This window comes from Parasteatoda tepidariorum, chromosome 9 (assembly GCF_043381705.1).
Source record: "Parasteatoda tepidariorum isolate YZ-2023 chromosome 9, CAS_Ptep_4.0, whole genome shotgun sequence".
NCBI classification, from domain to species: Eukaryota; Metazoa; Arthropoda; class Arachnida; order Araneae; family Theridiidae; genus Parasteatoda; species Parasteatoda tepidariorum.
In genome coordinates, this window is record NC_092212.1 from 54,060,794 (window position 1) to 54,072,780 (window position 11,987).

Below are 11,987 nucleotides of genomic sequence, written 5' to 3' on the forward strand. Positions count from 1 at the left end.
GACTAANTAAATTTTCAAAAATAAACAGCAATTGCTGCTTCTGATTTAGAGATGCAACATTTGGTATTTAGCCTATACTGCTGAACGCAGAATATTCATTTCGGACGAATAATGGAAGAATCGTCTGCCGAAGACAAAACTTAATTCGTTTACATTCATCTTTCTTGTTTTCTGCCCTGGGAAGGGTTTTATTCGATTAACAAAACAATAATGAAGATTCCAAGAACAAAACAAATTTGTGAAGGGTCTAATTGAAAGAAAAATTATTTTGTGAAGGGTCCGTTTTTAAGTTAAAATATTTTGTGAAGGGTCCGTTTTTATGAAAATATAATTTGTGAAGGGTCCGTTAACGGACCCAAGTTTTCTCTAAACAGACCCCTGATCGGGGTATAATTAATTGTGAAAACGCTGAATAGAACAATGTTAACAGTGTCTTTCTCCATAATTCGTAGCGAAAATCAACATGGCAAACGAAAAATCTCAATTTGGAAAAGGGAAAATTAAGCACTTTTTAAAAACACCCAATGAAAAAAAGGGCTTTTCAAAAACGAAAATGGAAGCACTTTTTAAAAACGCTACACACCCTGGGTGATTGTGAGTCCAACTCAAAAAATTCTGAAAATTTTTTGAGAAAAATCATTAATGACGCATTTTCAAAAAATTTAAATATCTTTATAAATTTAAATCATTGATATTTTCAAAATATGAAATTCTAAATAAATTACATGCAGCATAATTTAAATTAATAATTATTTATATGTTTACCCTTATCTCTAGTCACTTTTTATTATTCTACCAGAAAGAATATTAACGAATGAAAGTGATGCGAAGTATATATTCTAGGTCTAATATTTTTAAATAAAATATAAACGAATTTTTATACAGAAATGTGGCGATGATTTCTTGAAATTTGTGGACCTTGGATTTCCGGAACACGGTTTGTGAAAGATCCGGAAATCCGGATATTTTCCTTAGCACAATCTCTGTAATTGTAACCAGTTTTTTTGATATTCTGAGTAATATTCTACGATTAAAATCGAAAAATAAATAGTAACAGTTTAAATAGTAGTCCCTTTCTCCATAACAAAGCATCATAAAAAATAAATAAATAATATGCAAGACATGTGAGCAGACGACAAAAAGAAAAAAGTTCCCTGAATAACTTTTAAAAGAATAATTAGTTAGGTACCTTATTTACGTCGCACTAGAGCTGCACAATGGGCTATTGGCGATGGTCTGAGAAACATTCTTGAGGATGATTGATGAGCCTTAAATGTGGGCATTGTAAATTAGGCAGATTTGTTATGCTTTCACGTTAATCAATGTTAGTCGAATCGTATATTTACTCAAAGTTAGTTCAAAGTTGATCTATATAATTTTTATTATGAATTAAACAGTGGTGAATTAAATAAATTAAACTATTATAACCCCACCAACAAATAAACTGCCAAGTTTGTTGGGTAACCAGTTTTCTCTTTTTACCCTGATTCATAAAGTTTCAGATTAGAACGTATTTGTGACAGTCGGCGCAAAATGGTTGAAAGTTCAGAGGGCAGGTGATAATTTAAAGATCGAAATTAAACACAAAAACATCTATATATAGTCCAAATAGTGTGTGAAAAGACTAATTGAAAGTTTGAACCCCTTAAAACCTATTTGGGGGTAGGGAATCATATTTTTGGTTCTGACGGCGCAAATCAAGAGCATTGTACGTACCTTTCATTTCTTAAATCCATTTACTCTAAGATGAATTATAATACGGAATTTTAGAGGTAATTAAGTTATTTCACGTAATTATTATTTTATTTTCATATAAATCATGGTTTTATCTTGATAATCGCTCTCCTGAGTAATTGAAAACGTGGTTTATCATATCATTATATTGCTTCAAACCTTTCAATTTAAAAAAAAAAAATGTTTATAAAGTTTTGGAAAAACTAACCAAAATTGCTTTTTCTAACTGGAGTTGGAAACTGATTCGGTGATTCGAATCATTAAGTCGAATCGATGATTCGAATAAACTATGAATTGATTCGAATCATCTTGATGACCACAAAAGCCACAATTTCGTTTAGCCCATTTCTACTTATAACTCTCAAGACTATTCGCACGATTTCGTAATTTAAAATTACGTGCTTCAAGAGAATGTCAAAATTCAAAAATTATTATTAAATTAATGGGGTTTTTTTCCGCATAAAATCATCTTTGGGACCCGAGATTAGGAAATAGTTGCAAAATGTTTTTGACTTGCACAATTACTTCCAAAGATAGAAATAGTGAAGAACGAAAAATCCAAAAATATTTATTGCTAAAGTGACATTTTCTTAAAATTAAAACTATTGCATAATTTAAACAAGAAGCAAGTCTCGAGAATATGCCTCCGAATAAATATTTGTAAAAAATTTAACGGAATAATTAATCAAAGTTCGTATCGTTGATTGCTTGTGGGTGTAAAACTTAAACTGCAAGTTCTACGCCTACGAAAGAAATAGTAGATTAGCGACTTATATATTATTTATGATTAAAAAAAAGTTTATTCGTATAAGATGAAACTTATTATTTCTCTAAACAGGAAAATATGATTTCTTAGACGTGCCAGCTATAAAAAAGTTAATGACATTTTCATTTTTTCCTCTTTATTATTAAAAAGAAATCTTCTCTGTTTGTGCAATCACTATTTTTTACATGAACTAATTTTCATAGCTTGATTATATAAGGAAAATTATATAAGGCTTATATTAAGAAGAAAAAAAAACTTATTTTATGTAAGATTGTGCGGATTCACGATTCGAAACTAAACTAAAAAACCTATAATTGTGAAACTAGGTCAGATATCATATTGTAATATATTACCATACCAAAGGAAATAATTATAGAAAAGTTAGGGGGCGTACAATGGTGCATAATATGGTTCCCCAGAAATTACTTAAAAAGCTATTTTGTAAGGTAAATGAAATATTGCTTTATTGTAAAATCCAGTACTTTCATGGAAAATTCAGTAGAGTTGCCTATGTATATAGTAGTTTAGTACAATTTTATAGTGGATAATTCGATCGCAATTTTTTCCTCTTTTATTAAAAAAAAAAAGAAGAAGAAGAAGAAATTTGATGAAATACAACATAGCTTGTAACTCTACAATTTAAAGAAGAGATGTCAAGGGATAAAAAGGAATATGCATGAATATCATAACATAAATGAAAGATTGAACTGAGTATCGTATTGAAACTAAGAGATCTTTTAAATTTTATTTTATAACCGTAGTTTAACAGTCGACCCAATTTCGGGTTCACGACTACGAATGTTCAACTCCGTAGCCTTGTAATTTTGAACCCAATCCAGAAGACAAAGAAACTCCTGAATCAAGTATCGGGAGAAATTTGCCGTCGTGGAGCACTTTTTGATGGAACTAATCCGTATTTGCTTACATGGAGAAGAAAGCCACGAAAACCACGATGTTAGCTTGACAACAAGGGGACTCTTACCCATAATCCGTCTACCACTGAGGATATTTTACGTCAGCACTGTGGTCGATGCGAGCCAGGTGCGGAATTCGAAATGACCAGGCACTGCTGGGATTTGAACCTGGTTCCCCTCATTGGAAGGCAAACGCTCTATCCCATAAGCCAGTGTTCCCCAATCTTTTCATCACCGCGGACCTGTGAACGCTTGATAATTTTACCGCGGATGCTGGGGGGGGGGGCGTTCATATTGATTGTTCATATTTCCGATTATTTTGGTTTAGATTATTTTTAGAAATTTAACTGTATTTAAACATGCCTTCAAAATTTTATACAGTTTCACCAAAAAATAAATGTAAAGGGATTTAACATTTTAACTTACTAGAACGTTAAATTAATGAGAACCCTGAGCTTGTTTCTTTGCAATGAGACAGTTCCATCAGGGGTAATCGGAGACAATGACACCAGAAGTGTGTTGCTTATGTCCAGTTTATTTCAATGCAAATTTCGCGCAGCGCCTTCGTTTTTTATTTATGATATTTACAGTCATGATAATTGATTTTTTAATTAAAACTAATTGAAAGAGAAAATAGCTGCGGCGGTTTTCTTTTTTTCTTTTTAAAACATTAAAAAATTTATGTCACTACCTTCGGGGGCCCCTTTTTGTAAATAACTAAAATTTTAATGGAACACAGATATTTTTAATTTGGGGTATAAACCTAAGAATTTAAATTCAGTCTCAATGAAATGGGCGGCCCGGTACCATTTGATCCACTAACCGGTACGGCTCACTGATATAGATTGTAATAATTGCGAAGTAACATTTTGAGAAAATATTAACGAAATGTTTTGTTTTTTGTAAATATAATATTTTTGTTTTTTTACCAAATGTGCCGAAAGTCTTTTTTTTTCTCTCTGTCTTACAATATTTATTCAACCTCTGATATATAACTTTTTTTTTCAGAATACAAATTTTACTATTTTTCAGATTAAATCACGCGTGGAATAAACCTATACTATAAAATAAAATTGTTCAGAAATTGTAACTTTGCATAATTGTAATGTTTCAACAAAAAAAGAATTTTACTAAGAAAACGGGGTAAATAATTTCATTCATTTGGAAGGAGTTTAAAAATCTAGTTAAAAGTCCACTAAAATATCAGTGCTTTATCCTAGTAGAAAAGCCAAGGATTATAAATCAAAGCTATGACAAACTGAAGTTGGAAAACTTGTGCGGGAACCAAAGTTCAAGCATTTCTGGAATTTAAGTAGACTCCTCTCGCTGAAGAGGCATCGCTTTCTTAAGGGAAAACCTCACGCAACGGGGCTTTCACGCACATTGCATTTCCCGCCAGTAAACGGAAGCAGAGATGGGGCAACGGGTGCCGGGGCGCACGGTAAACCGAAGTACAGTCAGTACCTTCCCACGCCCGGGTAGTGGCCCCTTCCAAACATCGATCCCGCTATCTAGTCCTCCCCTTTTCTCCGTTAAGCTTTATTATTCCCACTTCGCTGCGACGACTTCACTTTTACAATACACAGCCTCCTCCTCACAACATCCCCCCACTCCAAAACTGAATTTTCTTTTTGTTTCGGAGATACAGATAAAGCGATGAGAAGATGTAGCTAAAAGGGCGTATAATACATTCAGAACCTGGAGCACGAAACTTTGAATGGTGCGGATGATTTACTCTCGGCAAAGATGATTAACGCAAATAACAATATTTACACTAAGATTAAAAGTGCAGTTTATTTAATGTGCACAGGAGCGTTCTATACAAATAAGATGGACAAATTATAATTTAAAACCAAAATAGATTATACTGTCTGTACAAGCAAAATACACGCTATATAATTTAGGTTCAAAGAAGGAAACAACAATAATACAATATATATATATATATATAGCTAAATTACGTATTTGTTATTAAATGCATGTCGACATATTTGTCATTAAATGCAAATTATGTAAAAAAAATTTAGATAACTTACATAATATTGTTTTAAGCTTTTGGTGGTTTAAATAATAAGTAGTAAGATAACCAAGTGAAGGAACAGTTCTTAAATTGAANAAAATAGAGTTGATTTTTATTATATATGTATATATATATGCATACAAATAATAAAATAAAAATTAATATAAAGAGAAACTAAAAATGGGAAAACCAACAGTCGTTGTCAAGACACATCTATTGGTATAAATTAATGCGATATTTCTGAATAAAGAATAATTATCTTAAGATAAAAATTATTCTTTATATGTGTCGATATCGCAAAAAAAAAAAATTATATATATATTCAAAATGTTATTGAAGTTGAAGGTACATAATTTTTCGCAAGCAATTTTAATTTTACTCAGTGTCATTTTCCTGGTGCCGAAGTATTACTTGTGTTGGTTTTATGAATAAAACTTAGCCGAAGTATGTATAAAAAGAATGATAGAACAATTTGAAATAAATAAACAATTATGTTTTTTTGTTGAAGTTTGCATTTAATTTGACATCATAAAAATTAGTTAGCTTCAAAAATTGAGAAGAGGTTTGTTTGCATAGTTTTTTTCTGATTTAACTTTCAACTCTAAAAATAAATCATCGATAGCTGCGTCTTTGGCGCACTATGACAGCAATATGAGGTTGCCTCTTTCTCTTTCATAGATCGTCAAAAAGAGCTCTCTACATGAGAACCACTCACAAATAGAAATAGAAGAGGTCGTAAATAGAAGAGGTCGCTACAGGAGGTTTCACCGTCTATCTCAATTTGCGATGATTAGCAAAAGCACATACCACCACTTAGTTATAAAGATAATCAGTACAGAATATAAATTAATAAAAACCACTGAAATTTCTCTTAAACAGTTAAATCAGTAAATACTTCTGTCCATGCTAAGAGTGCAATTAAACTAAATGAGATAGAGTTTAAGAAATGAAAACATTTATTTTTTAATAAAAAAAAACCTTTCAAATTAAAAAAAAAAAGAATACATATCAAAAAGTGAGCATAACTTCTTAGGAATTATGTAATAAATAAGTGGTACAATTATTTATTTCTAACGCTTTAGCAAATACCACCAAGAAAAGCAGCTTTTTTCTTTAAATGTGAAAATAATTCACGTGAGGCGAGGTTGGAAGGAGGAGGGGAAATGACTTGGGGGAGTATTTTCTGAGAAATAAAATTAATCAACTTTGGGGAGGAGGAAGTTTCATGGTTGTTCGATTGTTGCTGTCACATAATTCTCTTTCCTATTTCAAAAGAAGGAAAATGATCTAAAGGAAAAAGTAACTCGCATTTTTGTTGATTATTAGCATGGGTGATTGAAGTCAAATACTCTTTCCAATCGCCAAGGGGCAAACTTCACTTCATTCAGTTAAACGATGAAGGGAATAAAATTTCAAATCATATTTCTTTTTCCGTGCCCTTCGTTTTCTCGAATATATCTCCCAAAATCCTCAGGCGCCAATTTCGGAACTGTCTTGGGCCCCCAAAGAGAAGGAAAAAACATCAGAAATCAATGAAACGAAATGTATAAGGTCGGAAAAATTCCCGGCACCTCTTGACACCTTATACCAAAATGTTTGCAGAAGCAAAAGTAAAACGATTATCAGATGGGAAAAACGACAGCCAATTCTTGTTGTGAATCGAAAAAAGAAATATTTTTATCGATCCGATATTGTAATAAATTTACTTCTCTTTGCAACTCTAATATAATAATCATTTATAAAGTTGCAAAATGTTCTTGGAACACTGTCCTTAATTTATATTTATTTTAATACTCGTAGATTTAAATACATGAAATTCTACGAACAAATACTTAACACAAAAATCTGGGTGAACTTTCAAATATCAAAGTTAACCAGCATTAAAAATAATGAATCCGTACGTCAAACTAATTGAAGTCAAATTACTTGATTTCTAACTATAAGACAAATCTCGTTCAAAAAATTTTCAATCCAATGGATACTTCTTTGAATAACATAAATAAAGAAAAATCTGTGAGTAGAGCGAACGGTGCTGTCAGTTAATGATGGAACTCTTACACTCAATCCTTCTCCATTTCTAATTATTATTTTAACGAGCAGAGACGGGCTTTGCTTCAATCTTACTAATTAAGACTGTTTTTCGAATGCTCCATTGTCATATGAAAGGCTTTTTTTCTTCTCCCAAATAATAACAAATTTTCATAACTGATGAGAGTTTGCCATAGCTACTCATGATTGTTAGAATAAGTTCAGCCTGTCTAATGCCAGCACTGCCCATGCTTATTCTAAAAATGGTGCAAAAAGTCAAAATGGAGAAAGGCCACAATTTTGAGAAAATGAAAAGCGTTTGTTAAAAACTTACTGTTAATTCCGACTATCCGGGTTTAAAAAAATTTACAAAAGTGATTTAGACAATTTTCATCTAGGTGGGAAAATGTTGCCAAATTGGCCAATGTAATAATTAAGTTATTTGTCCGTTCTAAAGAGTTCATATAATTCTTCACGGCAAGGTAATATGCATATAGTTTAAAAGCCATCACTTTGCTTCAAGTGTAAGGCACTTAAGCTTTGGCTTTCTTATTTTCCTTAGTGACAGAGCTTCGAAAAACATTGTTAAATAAGTCTGTTCTTTATTTCTCCCATTTTAAGTGTCTACAGTAGTACGTGATTTATTATTGATAATAATATTTTTCTCTTATTTATTTAAACATAGGCAGCAAAAACTATTAACAGTTCGAAAGATTCATTTTTGAAAGGATTCTAAAAAATTATCCGAAGCTTAATGCAAGAACAGTTTTAATAGGAATTTAAAATGGCTCCGAAATAATCTAATAGGTTTTTTACAAAAAATTATTTTTTTGTTTAGAAGTAAATAATAACTATTTTAAGCATTTAATATTTTTAAAAATATTTTTATGTTTTGTTATATAGCTAAAAACAGTTTTCTGCCAAATCCTTTATATTTTGAATGAAGTTATTTTACCTTATAAAAGGTGGATTGTTTCGCAGTCAACATACTCTAAAAAGCATTCCCTTCGCAGTCAACATACAGTGCGGCTTTGAGCAGAGCTCCTTCGAAGAAACTTTTCCTCGTAACCATGGTACCCGCTTCGATGCGAGACTGATGTCTGGAGGAGTTCTCCTGAAAGTCGCACTGTACTCCAAAGCATTTACGTTGATTGTTCTTGCACTAAGCCTAGGACATACACTGAGAATATCCAGAATATCCTGTAGCATGTCGATTTTTCTTTGCTCTATTCAATAATCTTGTTTAAAAAAACGGTTCTTCTTTTAGGTTCAGCAGGTGATCGTGATTTCAGTCGAGATTTTTACGATCAAACGGGAATTAGCAACCACTAAAGGATGCAGGTTATATTCTTAATTTTCATCTTTACCCTTTCTTTCTTCCTTATTTTTGACCGAATAGAAACTAAATTAGATTGCTTTCTTTTCCAATTTCATTTTTAAGGCATGTACCGCATGTTTATTAAGGAATACTTTTTTTTTTCTTCTACATATTAAGTTATCACTATTTGACCCTATCATAGGCTCAATTATGTGATTTTATTCGGTTTTGATAGTACAGATGAATTTAAACGTGTTTTACTTCTAGCTTCAAGATGCTTAATGGGGAGAAATTGGCCTGAGTGTTCGACAATATTACTAACTCAGTGTGTAATTATGAATTTTTCAAAACAAAACATAAGTCAAAATACATGGGCGGTGATAGTGCTCTATTTTAAGGAATCTAGGAGTCAAAAGAATAAAACTTTTTTTTATTGTCTTATTTAATATTAGAAATAGTTGCAAATTAACTTAGTAACTTTCAACATTGAAAATAATATTTTTTTTATAATACTACAAAGCTATAAGACCGTACAAAAATATTAATTTAATTATCTTATATTATGTGCTTAAGTGTGAAACAGAAGAAATCATAAAAAAATAACCAGAAAACCAAACGTTCTTAAGTATTTTTCATTAAGAAATGTCTGTGTATTCTACTGCATAACAGAAATTTAAAATAATCAAATTTTAAAAAACAAATTTGCAATCACATTCTGTATTGATTAAAATTAAAAAAGATCTTAAAATAAAGTAGATACAAACAAGTATTTTGCTTGTTTGGTATTAAATTATAAAGTTAAGAATAAGTATTATACAGTTTGTTCGAAAACTAATTACTTCATCAAAAACTGTAAGCCATCAAAAGATGAAAAAACTAACTAAAAAATAATTTAAAATTATCAAACAAAAAGTAAATTTTGAAAAACTCCAAAAAATAAAAGATAACAGCTTTTTTTTTTTTTTTTTTTTTTTTAAAAAAAAAAGTTTCGAAAATGAAAGGCATAATAAGATTGCGATATTAAATTAAATCCCATATCTAGAGCAGCTTCATTAGAAAATCATTAAAAGTTTTTTTTTTCTTTCTTTTTTAATGTACGAAGGAAGATAAAAGCAATAATGAAATTGTTTTTCTGACTTAAAAAGTTGTCTTTTTAGTCTAATAATAACACTTTTAAAAAATTGAGAAAGTTAGAATAGTTAGGCTATGCACAGTTTTTTAAAGTAAAAATATAAAATGCTGAAATATTGTACTTTCATTGAAAATGTCGATTACTTTTGATATAGATTGATCAAAATTAACTAGCAATGAATGACAAATGCAATATTAGTATACACTATGTAGTACTCTTACATGAACTTTATCCTCACAGCAGCAGTACCCAAATGGCGCTCGGCGAAACCGAAGGGTTCCTCGGAAAAGGGGTACCTTACAATTCCATTCATAATTAAAATGAGTTTCAAATTAAGAAAATAGTTTTAATCTTAAAAAAATTTACCGATATCTATAGGTTTTACAAGATTGTTATGAAAATAATCTCCAAAAGCAGAATATAAGTTCATGTACAGTATTCAAACAATGTGTTATATTACATTTATAGCTTCACGTAAAGACATAAAATTATGTAGAGCTAAAAGAAAATTTATGTAGAGTTAAACTTAACGACTTTCCATAAACAAGAAAACACCTAAATAAAACAAACTTTCTACAAATGAACAAATTTGATACTTGCAACTCGAGAAGAAAACGATCAAGGATACACATACACGTAACCTATGAATTCATCACCAAATAAACAAGATAGTGCGTTAAAGTGGAGCAAGTCTCACCACATAAGTTGAAAACGTTAATTACGCGAAGTTAAGTAAATACAACGCCGGATCGCACATCGAATTTGTTAAAATATAATATTTCATCTTTTACGTCTTTTACTTAACTTAGATTTATTATTTATGCATTTTATTGTAGCCGAGATATATTTCAGTTTTGTGTACCTGGCAACTTCGATGCAGAATTAGTTTGTGTGACATGGCTTCGCGCATGTGTTAAGAAATATAAAAGGAAAAATTTAAATCCTTATAAAAGAATCTTTGAGAAAGAGAATAGAATGTATAGCTTCAGAGAATTGATACCTCACAGGCTTGGCTTACTCGAAATAGAATAGGAAGAACAGTAGATAACGTAAACAAATGACACGTTTAGCAAACAATCAGGATCGAGACACCCACTTGCGGGTATCCCATTTGCTCTTAGTTAACCACAGATAAGAGACACAGGGAAACATTTCCCCTGTTGCTTTCAGTCCTGTTTACATCGATTTAAAAATTTTAAATCTGCCCCACTATTTTTAAGTATAAATATTAAAGAATAATATTCAGTTTCACGACAAATTTCTTAAGTCGATTCAAAGATAAGAGCTAAACTATAATAAATAAAGTAAAATGAAACCCATTAAAATACACTCTTCCCATTTTCAATTTGCTACTATCTCAGAAATCTTCACCAATGTTGGTTCATTTAAAAATCTAAACTAAAATTTCTGAAACGCGCCATATAACATCTTTTCGAGAAGATGCAATCCCACTATCATTTAATAGGATTCCTATAATCAATATCGACCCATAAAGAGAGAGTGAGCGAAGAAAATTTTCATAACAGACAGAGCATTTAAACTAACTTTTCGAGACACTTCAGACCATTAACAAAACAGCGAATACCGATTTGCCCTAAATTAATTTCTCCAGTTGAATCCTCCTTTAGTTGACTCAATTCCACTGTGACGATTTATATTGAACAGTAGAAACGATACCGATTTTGACGACATCCAATCATAATCCGCGACGGCAGAGAGCTTAGTAACAGGAAGATTATTATTCCGTTCAAGTTCAAAATATACTTCTATTTTATATGACCTATAGAGAGATAATTTAAATAATATTCGTAGTAATCTCAATTGTTAAAAATTTAACAAACTAATAAGTAGCATTAAAGAATAATAAATAAGTAAGGTAGTTCGGGTATTTTTTTTTTATTCGGCAAAACACTGTAATAAATATAAATTATGAAAAAGTTCTTAATTATGACAACAAATAAAGATTTAAAATTATATTTTTTATTAAAAATTTTGACATAAAAATTCTTATTTTAACAAATAAGAAACTATATATATATATATATATATATATATATAGTCTCATTCTGTCGACC

The 11,987-nt window shown here is 30.6% G+C and overlaps 2 protein-coding genes across 5 annotated transcripts in view; one reads left to right on the forward strand and one right to left on the reverse strand.

Moving 5' to 3' along the window:
• The window catches only part of LOC107455693 (midasin), a 248,404-nt gene that overhangs the window by 115,315 nt on the left and 121,102 nt on the right, over positions 1-11,987 (reverse strand). The window lies entirely within an intron of this gene.
• The window catches only part of LOC107455694 (uncharacterized), a 70,196-nt gene that overhangs the window by 12,959 nt on the left and 45,250 nt on the right, over positions 1-11,987 (forward strand). For 2 of the 4 annotated variants that reach the window (XR_011637622.1, XM_016073337.4), the window contains exon 2: positions 8,730-8,803. The exons of the other annotated variants lie outside the window; for them this stretch is intronic. Coding sequence is in view for 1 of the 2 variants with exons in the window: in XM_016073337.4 (XP_015928823.1) it covers positions 8,798-8,803 (6 nt within the window). In the remaining variant the exon portion in view is untranslated. The remainder of the gene's footprint in view (positions 1-8,729; positions 8,804-11,987) is intronic. 4 annotated transcript variants of the gene reach the window in all.